This window comes from Micromys minutus (assembly GCF_963924665.1).
Source record: "Micromys minutus genome assembly, chromosome: 1".
In the NCBI taxonomy this organism is placed as follows: domain Eukaryota; kingdom Metazoa; phylum Chordata; class Mammalia; order Rodentia; family Muridae; genus Micromys; species Micromys minutus.
The window spans coordinates 226,634,319-226,648,779 of NC_137969.1; the positions used below are offsets into that span (position 1 = coordinate 226,634,319).

Sequence of the window (14,461 nt, forward strand, 5' to 3'; positions counted from 1 at the left end):
TTTATCAATCTTGTTGATTTTCTCAAAGAACCAGCTCTTGGTTTTGTTGATTCTTTGTATAGTTCTTTTTGTTTCTATTTGGTTGATTTCAGCTCTGAGTTTGATAATTTCCTGCATCTACTCCTCTTGGGTGTATCTGCTTCTTTTTGTTCTAGAGCCTCCAGCTGTGCTGTCAGGTTGTTAGTGTATGCTCTCTCCAGTTTCTTTTTGGAGGTGTTCAGCGCTATGAATTGTCCTCTTAGCACTGCTTTTATTATATTCATCATATAAGTGTGGGTATGTTGTGCCTTCATTTTCATTAAACTCTAAAAAGTCTTGGATTTCTTTTTTTCCTCCTTGACCAAGCTATCACTGAGTAGAGCATTGTTCAGCTGCCATGTGTATGTGGGCTTTTTGTTGTTTTTGTTGTTGTTGAAGACCAGCCTTAGTCTGTGGTGTTCTGATAGAATTCATGGGATTATTTTGATCTTCTTGTATCTGTTGAGGCCTATTTTGTGACTGACTATATAGTTAATTTTGGAGAAGGTGCCATGAGGTGCTGAGAAGAAAGTATATTCTTTTGTTTTAGGATGAAATATTCTATAGATATCTGTTAAATCTATTTGGTTCATAACTTCTGTTAGTTTCACTGTGTCTCTGTTCAGTTTCTGCTTCCATGATCTCTCCATAATGAGAGTGGGGTGTTGAAGTCTCCCACTATTATTGTGTGTGGTGCAATATATACTTTGAGCTTTAGTAGAGCTTCTTTTTTGAATGTGGGTGCTCTTGTATTTGGAGCATAAATGTTCAGGATTGAGAGTTCATTTTGATAGATTTTTCCTTTGAAGAGTAAAAAGTGTCTTCCTTGTCTTTTTTGATGACTTTTCTTTGAAAAACTATTTTATTCGATATTAGGATGGCTACTCCAGCTTGTTTTGGGGGAACATTTGCTTGGAAAGTTTTTTCCAACCTTTTACTCTGAGGTAGTGCCTGTCTTTGTTGCTGAGATGAGTTTCCTGTATGCAGCAAAATGCTGGATCCTGTTTATGTATCCAGTGTGATATTCTATGTCTTTTTATTGGAGAATTGAGTCCATTGATGTTAAGGGATATTAAGGAAGTGATTGTTGTTTCCTGCTATTTCTGTTGTTAGAGGTAGAGTTACGTTTGTGTGGTTTTCTTCTTTGGTGTTTGTTGCAAGAGGATTAATTTCCTGATTTTTCCTAGGGTGAAGTTTCTCTGGTTTTGGTGGAGTTTTCCATCTATTATTCTGTGTAGGGCTGGGTTTGTGGACAGATATTGTGTAAATTTGGTTTCTCCATCTACGGTGATTTAGAGTTTTGCTGAATATAGTAACCTGGGCTGGAACTTGTGTTCTCTTAATGTCTGTATGATGTCTGTCCAGGATCTTCTAGCTTTCATAGTCTCTGTTGAGAAGTCTGATGTAATTTTGATTGGTCTGCCTTTATATGTTACCTGTCCTTTTTATCTTACTGCTTTTAGTATTTTTTCTTTGTTTTGAGCATTTGTTGTTTTTCTATTATGTGTTGGGAAGAATTTCTTTTCTGGTCCAGTCTATTTGGGGTTTTGTAGGCTTCTTATATGTTCATGGTCATCTCTTTCTTTAGGTTAGGGAAGTTTTCTTCTATAATTTTGAAGATGTTTACTGGGCCTTTCAGTTGGGAGTCTTCACTCTCTTCTACACTTACTATCCGTAGGTTTGGTGTTTTCATTGTGTCCTGGATTTCCTGGATGTTTTGGGTTAGAATCTTTATGATTTTTCATTTTTCTCTGACTGTTCTATCAATGATTTCTATGGTATCTTCTGCCCCTGAGATTCTCTCCTCTGTCTCTTGTATTCTGTTGGTGATGCTAGCATCTATGACTCCTAATGTCTTTCCTAGGTTTTCCAACTTCGGGGTTGTCTCCTTTTGTGATTTCCTTCATTGTTTATATTTCTGTTTTCAATTCCTTCACCTGTTTAGTTGTACTTCCCTGTAGCTCTTTAAGTGATTCTTGTGGTTTTTATGTTTCTTCTTCAAGGCCTTCAACTTGTTTTCGTGTGTTCTCCTGGCTTTCCCGTACTTCTTTAAGTGTGCTATTTATGTGCTTCTCAAAGATCTCTATCATCATCATGAAGTATGATTTTAAGTCTAAATCTTGTTTTTCTGGTGAGTTTGGATATCCACTGTTTGCAGTGGTAGGAGAGCTGGGTTCTGATGTTGCCATGTTGTCTTTGTTTCCATTTCTTAAGAGTCTTGTGCTTGCCTCTTGCCATCTTGTTATAGGTGATGCTAGGTGATCTGCTTGTCTCTCTTGTGGGTCTGTGGGACTGTGGTCTCCAGAGGGAGATTGTTCCTGGGTGTTCTTTGGCTCTCTGGGTAGGTTGTGAGTTCTAATGGCAGTGCTGCCTGTGTTGGTTTTGGGCGCAGGCATACAACTCTTACACTCACTGTAGCCATCCTGTTACAGTGCACCTCAGAAGCCACTCCTCACCTTAGCTGCATCTCCCGCCCTTCCCCCCCCAGCCCCCTCCAGCCAGGTTCCATTCTACTCTTGGCTCTGAGTTTGACTCTTAGATTCCACATGTATAGAAAATCACACAGTGTTTCCTTTTTGAAAGATTTTATTATTTTTATTTTATGTATAAATGTTTGCCTACATGTATGTGCTGGACAGCTCATGTGTGCAATTCCTGTGGAGGTGAGAAGAGGGAGTTTGTCCCCTGGAACTGGAGTTACAAATGTTGTGAGCCACTTAAAATTTTATTTTTAAAAACCTTATATACATACATACACATATATATATAATCATACAAGAAAAAAATCTCAGGTGTTTCTTTCTTTTGGGTAACTTAAGTGTATGCTAAGTTCTCTAAATTTATGGCGTGACTGTTTAAGGAAGACAGTTTTAACAAGCAGCAAGTCCAGCCTGAGTTTTTCTCTGTTGCTGAGAGCTGTCGTTGTTTCTGCTAGGCACTAGTCACAGTGCCCACTCGGTGCAGTCCAGTCTGGTAAGACAGTCACCGGCACGCGCCTCCATGGCCAGCCAGTCTTCCTGCTGCTATGGAAGCCGGCACTCATCCCTCCGCATGTCCACCACGGGCTTTTTGCCATGTCGGCGCTCCTCCACCAGCCAGATATCACTTCGAAACTTGCCATCATCCATCCAGTCCCGCCTCTCAATGGTGAACCAGATGGAAGCTGCCAGCCAGGGCGGTATGGGCTGTGTACAGCATGGCCTGCCCTCCTCCAGCAGCTCCAGCCAAAGCATCCCAGCCTGCAAGCATCACACCCTCGTAGCCTTCCTGGGGGCAGAGGGCAGTCAGAGCGGTGCCACTGAGGTGCAGCCAGGCAACACCTCGAGTCCTGCCAACATTTCACATGCCAGAAAGGGAGACGTGATTTACAGAGTCCAGGTGAGCAGGCCAGGAGCTTTGTGCTATTTGGCTTTTGTTTTGTCTTACTTGTTGAGTGGGGGACTCCTGTGAAAACTTGACTCATTCAGGTGGGGGATTAGAGCACTTTGAAATGTTGGGGAAGTTCTTTTTCTGCCAACTTCAGAACTGAAAACAGCAGCTTTTGTGGCAGGAATACTTGTTTCCTGCTGAGTTCTGGATACAGGGTCATTGAGGAAGGAGTCCGAAAGGAATCAACCCGGGACTGTAGATTTTCTTTAAATTTCATAGTAAGCAGGGGAGAGAGTCCTATGAGAGAATTTTGTTTTGATTAGCCTTATCTTCATTAACAAAGGGAAATAAGTTGGAAATGATCCTCATGTATCTGTTTAGATTGTTGATCTCAGTCAGATTCTGGAAGGGATCAACGTGTCAAAGAGGAAAGAGCTGCAGTGGCCTGATGAAGGAATTCGGTTAAAAGCTGGGAGAAACAGCTGGAAAGACTGGAGTCCTCAGGAGGGCATGGAAGGCCACGTAAGTTCTGCCAGGAAGCTGCTGTTTGCTTTAGGTCATCAGACCCATGTCTGGTTTTAGCTGGTTTGGGGGTGAGTGCATTCAAGGTCTAACTGTGTTTTCTTCTGAGTTAATAGGTGGTTCACCGATGGGTGCCTTGCAGCAGAGATCCAAGTACAAGATCCCACATCGATAAGACAGTGCTTCTTGTCCAGATTGATGATAAATATGTGACTGTAATTGAAACCGGGGTACTAGAACTAGGGGCAGAAGTGTGAGCCTGCACTGCACACCTGGGTTCCTTTCTCTGGCTTCCTAGCCCTTGGAAAGAAAGCAAGGTTGCAGAAGATCCACCTACAGTGACAGACTGCCTGTCCTTCACAGCAAAGACTTGACCAGTGGCTTGGTTAAGCTCCTCTCCATCCTGACTCCTGTCACTGTCTTCATCCTCAAATAAAGCTGAAATATTTTTTTAAGTTAGCTGCATGAAAGGCAGAACTCTGTTGGAGCCTCTCAGTGGAGGCTCTCTACGCTTTTATGCTTTATCCCATGGACTCTTGTCTCTAACTCTAAGCTCATATTTTTCTAATTTCTTTGCCAAAAACAGTTGCCATGGTTTTTGTTGTAGAAAATGAAATCCATTGACCATGATTTTGCAAACAGACCCATGTGGAAGCATTGGTTTGACATATAACAGTATAAAGGGTTAATGTACAGTGAGAAAGATGGTGAATAGACACAGGTTTATCTTATTCCTTGAACACTAAAAACTTTAATGGAAAAAACTTTAATGAAAAGACCTGCACTAATTTTTTACAGCAATGCACTAAATCTGAGATTTCTCAGAACATTTATTTATATATAAAAATAAAGTACCATTATTTAAATTGCCTTCAGGACGAGCCCCTCCGTTTTCTGATGCAGCCAGTGAGCCTGCTGCTCCTGTTCTGTTAGCACGCATGACTCTGGAGACACTCACAGCTTCATCCCTCACTTTCCCAGAGCTGGTGACCAGTGCACCCACCCGCCGGGTGAGAGCCACATCTCCCGTGTGCCACGCCTCTCCAGCTGGTGGCAGGTCCTGTCAAGGTTGCTTCTGGAACATACTTTTGCTTTTCAAGATGAAGATGAAGGCCCAAGAATTTAAGAAAGGATCAGTTGCCTCTTATTTAAAGAGTTCCTAGCTCTTGACGTTACTCACATGAAGTTCAGTTTCACAAGTAAAATTTTTTCAAACAAAATTGTTCTGTGGCTCAGTTCTTGATCTGCCATCACTAGCAGCTCTGTCCTCTGCTTCCTTCCCATTCTTTCTCTATTACTTGAATTTATTTCCTGTACTGTACAGTATATACCTGTCTTAAAAATATTTATGACTGTGAAATTGACTTAGTTCATATGTTGTCCCATAAATTATATTGTTTTTTTTTTTTAAAGAGCATGTATTCAGGAAAATACATACCTTGGATTTACAGCGTGACTGCGTGCAAACTGCAGTTTAGGTTTCATTTGCAACTTTAAGCATTTTTTTGATTTGTTTTAAACTCCAAAGAAAATGGCTCACCTCCCCTGAGCACCTGGGGCAGCCCTCTGTCTCACCATGGACAGACAGTAGAAAGCAGTAGGTCGGTTAATTTTAATGTTCCATGATGACTCTGTCCGAGCTGTGACCATTCCAACATGTGACACTGGCCAACTTAGTGGCTTCTGTGTTAGGCCACCCTTATGTAGTATCTTCTGAGGTGAGAGGAGAGAGCTAAAAGGATACAGGTGTCAGGGTGTGTGCAAACACTCCAGGAAACAGAGCTAACAGCAGGCAAGAGGATCTCTCCATGATGTTCAAACCCTGTTTGTGTTTCCTTTTATTACTGTGAAGTCTGTGTTCAGAACCCAATGTGCCTTGTATTGATGTTTCCATAGACTTCAAACTTTGCAGACTTTATCCTTTAAAAATATTTGTCAAAAGACTTACTGAATCTTTAAAACAAGAGCTCTTTCTCTTTATAAATTGACCACTGTAGAGTGTGTAAGTTCCCACCGAGGCTGCTGTACCCTAGCCTCTGACTTTGGCAAATCTGTGCTGGCCGATGTGTTGGGGGGGGTCCGAGGACTTCTGCTCCCAGCTGCTTCCTTGTTCTCTGCTCAAAATGAATCTGTTGTTGTCATGACCATTCCTAGGTGGCAAAGTAGACGGTTTGCCATCTGAGACGGAAAATCATCCATTTTGCCAGAGAAAGAATCAGAAGATAAACTTTAGATGATTTGGTCAAAGGATCAGAATTCTATTTATGCCTGGCCCCCTAATCATTGTTAGACATTATGTGCTCTAAACGTAAGATTCTATACTGTAAGACAGGGTTCCATATGGAACGTGTGTATCAAGTCTTTTGGGGAGAGTTGGATACTTTCCTTGAAACAAATTATTGTTTGTTACCATATAACTTTATTAAATTTATAAGTTAGGGACCCTAAAAGAAGTCTTACTTTTAGTTTTTTAATCTAAAACCAGTGACCTTTAAAAAAAATCTACCTTTCTAATTACGTCAGGGAAGATAATGATAATTAAAGAGTTGTGTTTTAAGATTAAATTTATCATAATTTGTTTTTCTTCAGGTATCCTAGTGTCTTAGGTTTTCTGCTTAGCTTTTTCACTGAAATGCAGAACCACAGCATCTTTTAGTCCTTTACTCCACAATTACTAAAAACAACTCTGTATCTCCTTAGATGCAGCTGCATGATTGAAGTCTCTGTTCTTTGGTTTTCTCCTTTGTCCTGTCCCATTTTAGGACAGTCCTGGAATGGCCTTGTCGTCTTCTTCAGTAAGCAAGCAACAACAAACCAACGTATTTGTAACCCTAAACTAAGCTTTTGGTGAATCTCGAATCCTTTTTACACCATTGCCAAGTGGACTTTTTTGCTAATAAGCTTTACCATCTGCACAAATCTAGATGAACATGAAGTGGTGCTCTTGGAGCTTGGGAGGGTAGAGACGAGGCATGTGCAAGCTTAACAGAAAAGCAGTAGTTGCTTCTTAGGCGGTCAGTGAAGAGCTGTCTGGTGTCCCGAGTTCTCTGTTTCCATCAGCGGGGGAGGAAACATCTCCATCAGATCAGAGGTGTTTTGATTTTTTTTCAACTATATTAATAATGTTTAAGGCCCTTGAACCAGAAGATAAGAGAATATCTTTCTCGAAAGGCACATGAGAAATGACTCTGAGTACTGAGTGTCAAGCAGTGCACATGCAAATTCTTAAAGAGGAAACCATAGCTCTCACTAAGAACTCTTTTTGGATTAGTTGATTTTGTTTTTCTATCTCCTCTCAAGATATACAACAGAGCCTCACATTTGAGCAAGAGTCATACCCCCTCTTTACACTCTACAGATTCCTACCAGCATCCTCTTGCCTCGGCCTAGAACTTAACCTGATGAGTCAGCAAAAACTGGGTCTTTAATGTTTGCCCAGTGTCTAAAATCGTCTCTTTTTAGGTAAACTTCAATCAGCCTTTGTTCTAAATACATGACTTGAAAAACATAGTCTTATGTGAGAATTCTTTAAGTTATGTTTACTAGCTACTGAAGAATAAACTGTTGTCTAGTATATTGTTTTCATATTTAAAGTGCTTTTTCATTAGTATAAGCAAATTTATTTCTGCATTTTTGCCTTTAAGTCCCTAATATTCTTTCTCATCTCTCTTTAGTAGCTACATAAAGTCATTTTGGACATAAACCCACTGAACGTTTCTGCGTGAGATGATACATCTCTCCTAGAGGCATTTTCTGAACTCCAGGATGAATGGAGACTGTCAGTAGCTCTAAGTAGTGCATGTAGCCTGTTGCTGGCCCTTGAACTTTGTTTCAGGCTTAGATGGATACTGAGGCTTACTAATGGGGCAAAGGAGGTATATTAAACACTGCAGTGAATTTTATACATAGGCTTTTTTTTTTTTAAAGTATTTAATGTCCAGCCATTTTCTTGGTTTCTCCTTTAAACCATTTAGTTGGTGCATACCACCCAGGCAGCCTCATTTGGAAGTTGTCACCTAGTCACAAGCTGTGATCAGAAAGGAACTGCTTATCAGATAGGTCTGCAAGGATCTAACTTGCTTGAATGCCGTGGTCTCTCTTCTGTGGTGTGTCACCTCCCAGTGTCATCTGTCCAGGACTGTATGGTGAGATTTTTCTCTTCTCGCCTAGAAACGTGTTCTTTCTAAATCAGGGCAGAAGTTCATTCCTAAGCTGAACATCCTGGTGTGCCAATTTGTGGACTCAGCATCTAGGTGTCTAGGGAACTCGGGCTGGTGGTCACACAGGGTTACACACAGCTTTTATGTCACACTCTTATACCTATTATATAGACTTTACCCTTTCTTATGCTTCAGCTTTGCACCTGACAATTTGTGACTCATTGGAACCAATAGGAGGGAGGGAGAGAGGGTAGGAGGGAGGTCCTCTAACAGGTGGTGAGGATGAATCTATCACCTGCACAGTAGAGGATGTCATGGTTGCTCCAGGTGACTCTTGGGTTTGGTGTGCTTGTTACTGAACAAAATTCTTTATATCCTAAGCTTGAGTCTGCAACCAAAATGATAAGAATGGGGAGGCTCTTTTTGGCTGTGCTTTCTTAAAACTAGCTTGAGTAATTGTCAACATGGATGACATTAGCCCTGTACAAGCCTGACATTGAGTTCTACATGAAGAAAAGGAAGGGGGCGCATTAGAAATGGTTGTGGGCGAGTGTGCCTGTGGCAGGAGAGCGGCATTCCCTTTTCTCCTCGTGAGCTCTGAAAAGTCATTGCTTTTACCAGCATCAGTGTACACCAGAGATAAGGATATGTGCCCATGTGTGTGTTGAGTGTGTGTGTGAGTTACTGCAAACAGCTGTAAATACTGTAGTTGTTTAAAATGGAAAATAAAAGCTGAAGTCTTTTGACATATATTGATCAGAAAAAATACAGTATTGACCATGGATAAAAACAGGAAATAAATTTTTTTTTCATTTTGCCTTCTGTCCATTTTTTTTTTTTTTTTTTTTTTTGGGTCAAAATTTTTAAAGAGGATACATTGTGTTAGTTCTGTGTGGCATATTCTTAACTCTTGGTTCTGAAGTAATCGTTCTCCATCTGTAATCATGAGGTTTGGCTTATACCAGATAAAAATGCACTCTGGCAGCTCCTCTTGCACAAAGGTTTTCTGCCCTCTGAGTTACGTTGCATGTTAGTGGTAGGTGTGTCCGGTGATAGACGTGTTAAGTTACACTAAGTTGCAGTGCAGAGGAAGAAACCCTTGTTAGTGTAGCAGGGTTGCACCCTCACCAGCCAGTCTTCACACACATCTCAGATGGAGAGAGTCTGCGTGCTCTGGACCGTGCCATGAAGCACGTCCTGCATCACTTTAACTGGTAGTAATCTGGGAGGGAGATTGTTTTCTGCAACAGAAGCCCACCAGTTTGTTCCCTCTCTCCCAGGTCACAGTGTTCCACCTTAAAGAACAGCATAGATCTGTAGTGACAGGAGTCATGCAGGTAAGCAAACATCATCGGAGGAAGAGCTCCCTTGAGGGTCACATTTATCTTGTAGTTAATCTCAGGGGCTGATGTGAGACTTGGATCCTATGAGACCTTACTTTTCAAAGTGAAGTCTAAGGGGCATTTGTCATCCAAACTGATCCAAAGGTGCTTTGCTTGCAGTAATCATGTAGGGGTGTCTTCCCCTGAGGTAGACAAGGTGAGGCCTTTAAGGGTCACCTGAGTGTAGCTTCCTAACTGTTTAGCCAGAACTTGCCCATATTACTCTATTTCCCCTTTCATATGTGCCTATGGAAGGCAACTGAACACGGTCCCATTTGCAAACAGATGCAAGAGACGTTGTTTCAGGTGGCTAGTGGTCGGACTTGGGCTGGTTAGGTGTCCAGTGAACTAGCTGTGCTAAAGGGCAAGTTGGGCTCAGTTCATTTTTGCTTCAGAGTACTTGTGTTGATGCATAAGTAACTGGCCCATATGAGAATACACCAGGGCTCATCTTGAAACGGGTTTTCATTAGATAAAGTTGGCACCAGGATGGCACTGACATTGCTTCAGGTGAGTGAGGACTTGTCATCTCCCTTGGCATCTGTCTGCGCTGCACTGAGAGCTGGAGGAAGGCACTGAACAGAGGACAAAGTTGACCCAGCTTGCAGTCACCATACATTTTCCCACCAGTCCCACACAAGCTCGGCATGCCCCATGCCTCTTCAGAGTTAGACCTTCAGCTACAAGAGCCAGTCACTGACTGTGGGCTTTTCCTGGGAGACCAGAAGTGAGCATCCCTTGGTTGGAGGGTGCTTTCTGAGCAAGGAGCTAACAGTCCAGCTCAGGGGAAGAAGTGGTTCTTTGAGTCACTGTCACACAGCATCTGTGCTTAGAGACTAGAGAAGACTAGAGAAGAGGTCCACTCAAGAGAATGTGTTCTGGAAGGGCTGACAACTTACTGGCCAAGGAACATCTGCTATTTCCCATGTTCAGCTCCAGTGCTGGACACAGGCTGTGGACATGAAAGGGTCTTAACTACAGTAACTCAAAACTAAACCAAGGAAAGAGTCAAGACCCAACTCAATGGGCCTGTGGCTGAAAAGACAAGGTAGTGTTGCAGTAAATATTAAAAAAAAAAAAAAAAAAAAAAGGTTGATTTCCTTATCAGGTCTCACTCCAAGGGCCCTATTCTAGTACAGAGCCACTCGCACCTCTGTCACTTGGTCCGAGCTACCACCACGGTCTCACTCCGTCCGCATTTTCCCTTCCCAGACAGCTTCGCTCTGCCTATTTACCACCTCTGTCCTAGGATGTTTCTTTACCCCAAATCCCAACAGACACCACTCTAATGCCTGATAGCTTTTCATACACGTTCATATACCACACTCTCAATCCACAAACCCTCTACACAATAAAATTACATCAAATAGACAAAGATACAAACTGCCCTTCTATATGAGATATAAGACCTATAAAATCCTTAAAATGTTCATAATTATTTATTGCCAATAAAGCCCACCTGGATCTGTTCATGCTTCTGCATCTTCATCTTGGAGTTTCCCTCTGTCCTCCCCTGTCCTCTCACCTCTGACATCTTTCTCCACCTCCCTCACCCCACCCAGTCACTGGCCCTCCTTTATTTTACTAATTAAAATGGGAAGGTTCCAATGAAGTCACCTCATGAGTAGTGACTAGGCAGCCTTTCTTGGGGAAGTGGAATTAACATTAAAATACAAATAGCTTCAGGACAATCTACAAAGCAGCCCAGTGGTATGGTAAAGCTTAGAGGCCTTGGAGCTCATAGTTTGTTTCTACTCAAATGACTTCATCTTCCTGCTCCTCATTGGCAAGGTCACACAGGACTAAAGAGCTATATGCAGTGGGCCACTGTAAAGAGCTGGGTAAGGCAGTGTTTTCAGCCTTACCTGTGACAGCAGTGTGCTCAGGGCAGCCTTCCCTTCTGTCTCAGAGGAAATGGGCTCCAGAAAACCCCTAGATGTCAGCCAATGAAGTGGTTCTCCTGTGTTCCTGACAGACTGCCAGGAGATGGCAGCAGGAGCTCAACCCACACTGGACAGACAGGTGGGTTGTGTGTGCAGAGAACAGTACACTTGGAATGGAGAGATGGCTCAGTGGTCAAGGGCACCTGACTGCTGAGCTGAGTTTAAATCCTATCAAACCACGTGGCAGCTCACAACCATCTGTAATGGGATATACAGTACACTGTACTTTAATAAATCTAAAAAAAAAATGTTTTTAAAGCAGGCTCAAGCATAAAAACAGCAATCAAGAAAGAGACTCTGAGTAAGTCTACCTACAGTAGGCCTGCCTCCATCATTACTCCTCTGCTTCTGGACCTGCTTACACTTGCCCCATTGAAATTCATTCCCTGGCACATGTCAATGTAGGCCCTGCAATCATAAAACTTGACATCAAGACTGGCTATAAAAACCACCAACCAAGCCTTGAGGCCTCAGTTTTGGTTCTTTGTCTATTACTAACAACCAAGAGAGCATTCTAGAACCAAATTCGTAGATGCTCAGGTCCCTTGTGTAAAATGATGTAGAGTTTGCATGCGGCATGCACATGTCCAGTATGCTCTGTCTGTGTAGGGATTGTTCCCAGAACCATGAACATTCTAAGCAAGTGTAACACCACTGGGCTTTATACACCCCCAGGCCCTCTGTTATGTCTTGTGCTCTCAGAAATACTCATGATACAAGAACAACGGAAACACTGTGTAAGCAGGTATTAAATTGCTGCTAGAAATTGATGACAAGAAGTGTGTATGTTGAGTTGGCAAATTCTAGGTGCAGCATCCCAGGATACACAAGGCTTTTCCTTTGTTCTTTAATTCTTTGCATGGATGCCCTGTATGTCTGTAAGTATGGTGCTTCCCACAAAGGCTAGGAGGAGCCAAAGACTCTGGGCTTCACTCAGGGATGGGAGTCTCATCACAAAGCTCCAGCTACTTTGCCTGGCAGAAAAGGGCAAGCTAGATGTCACAGAGTGAGGGTAGGTAGACAGACATCAGCTCCTCTGGCAACTCGGAATGTGCAGTGCCCCTGGGTGACTCAGTGGTAACTGGGAAGGCAGCCAGTGCCTCACACATGAGCTTTGGTGCTGCCCACACACCCAGATGAGGGAACCCATGCCCATTCAGAAGGGATACAGGCACACACACTCAATGACAGGGTTGTGTGCACACATACTCAGAAAGGAGGCAGATGCATGCATATGCACCCCTGCCCCCATTCCTGGTGTGACAGAAATCACATGAGATATCTCAGAGAGTTTGGTACAAAGAGAATTTAGTCTGGTAACCACACCCGAGGGAATGGAAGATGCCCTGGAGTGAAGGGGATGGTGATGGAGAAACTGCCCCCCTTCACTACCACGACAAGGTAGGTGAGCAGAACAAAAGGGTTGGGATTGTCAAAACACTTGAAAACATTTGTTTTATTTAGGACATTGGATTGAGTGCAACTGTGAAGACCTATAATGGTGGCTGGGACACAGTAGAAGCACAGATTGTTAGGGTTTTTGTGAATTGCTGAAGAATGACTCAAAGAATGACCCCAGACTCAAATAGTATGCAAAAGCAAAGAGTGTTTATTCCCACATATTGAAGTAGAAACTTAAGAGTTCTTTGGAAAGTCAGTTTGTGTTGGATGGTGTTTTGCTAGGGGCAAACACATGAAGGAGTGTTTCTTTTACTGAAGCAGACACAGGAGAGAGGATGCTCAGCTAAAGCAAACACTTGAAAGGACACGTGATAAAAGATTTTTTGCTCACAACATGCATGTATTGGTCCAACATACATTGTGTAGTTGAGCTGCATTTGTCAGGACTCCATAGAAACAAACACCAAAATAACCTCTGGTGATGTGCGGCAGTTTGTTGCTGCTTCTGTGGACTTGGGTTGATTGACAGAGTGGTGTCAGCTGAGACATGCACGGGCTGAGGCAAAACACATGGTGAGGTAAGATCCATGGAGCAGGCGTGGTTCTGGAGAGAGTATAAATGGGACTCGATGGGCAGAGATGGAGGCTGAGCTTGGCTTGCTTGCATAGTTAAACACTTGTTGATCTCATGTCTTCACTGGTCTTCGCTTCTCTGAGAAAGGCACAGTCAAGAACTTCTCCTGGTGTTCATGATGGCCCTGATCCCTCCTGCTAACTCAAGCAAAGGCTGAGGCCTGGCTGTCTCTGCTAGGTCATGCTACCACTGCTGATTCCTGTTTGCTATCCCAACTCTACTGAACTGAACTGCTGTGTTCCATGGGGTGTTTGCAAATAGGTCAAGCTACCACTCATGACCTGCGAACTGATTTCCAAACAACACAGATCGGAGTTGTTTCAAAGAACCTTTCTAAACAGGTCCACTTCCCTGTATCCTTGCTTTCCCACTACTTCTGGTGGGTAGTGGCTAAAAGGGAAGTTAAAGTGTTTAAGAACCATCATTAAAAGTAGGGTTTGAAAAAGTTACAATTAGACATACAGGGGCCCAATTCCATCAGGATGGAAGGACTCCGACTGAATTAGCAGCTTCAGTTTTAAAGCCAAAGAGAGGAGGAACATTAAGGAGGGACAGGTGATTTGTATCTCATTGGTGAATTATATCTCTAGGAGTCTGGATGATGGTGATTCAGACTTCATGCCTAGAAGGGGTAGCTCTTGACCTCTTGGCTAGTTTGCAACTTGTCATGGATTCAACCTGTCTCCAGCCAATTCCCTCCTTTCAATATCTTCCTGAACATAACAGTGAATTTTTACTGGAGAAAAAGGCTGGTAAAAGGGGTGTTGTTTCCTGGTACTAAGCCCTACCAGCTTTACCTGCACAGTGATGAGCAATTCCTGACATCCCCAGCCCCACTAGCATCTCCTAGGAAAAAGTTGGGGAAATACCTGCCCACACCAATTTGTCTTTTTGTTCTTTATTTTGTTTTTGGTGTTGTTTCAGGGATGCTGTTGTTTAGGGTTTGATAGTTTATTGTTTAGGGGAGTTGTTGTTTGGGTTTTTTTCTTTTCTTTTAGATCTTACTTTGCTACCCAGGTAAGTCTTGAACTT

The 14,461-nt window shown here is 42.7% G+C and overlaps 1 protein-coding gene across 4 annotated transcripts in view; it reads left to right on the forward strand.

The window, feature by feature from the left end:
- Window positions 1-8,887, forward strand: part of PCNX1 (pecanex 1) — a 145,489-nt gene extending 136,602 nt beyond the window's left edge. For all 4 annotated transcript variants that reach the window (XM_080930318.1, XM_080930320.1, XM_080930319.1 and 1 more), the window contains 3 exons: window positions 2,954-3,396; window positions 3,769-3,909; window positions 4,026-8,887. In XM_080930318.1, the coding sequence (XP_080786444.1) occupies window positions 2,954-3,396; window positions 3,769-3,909; window positions 4,026-4,166 (725 nt within the window). In that variant the 3' untranslated portion in view covers window positions 4,167-8,887. The remainder of the gene's footprint in view (window positions 1-2,953; window positions 3,397-3,768; window positions 3,910-4,025) is intronic.
- The last annotated feature ends 5,574 nt before the right edge of the window (window positions 8,888-14,461 follow it).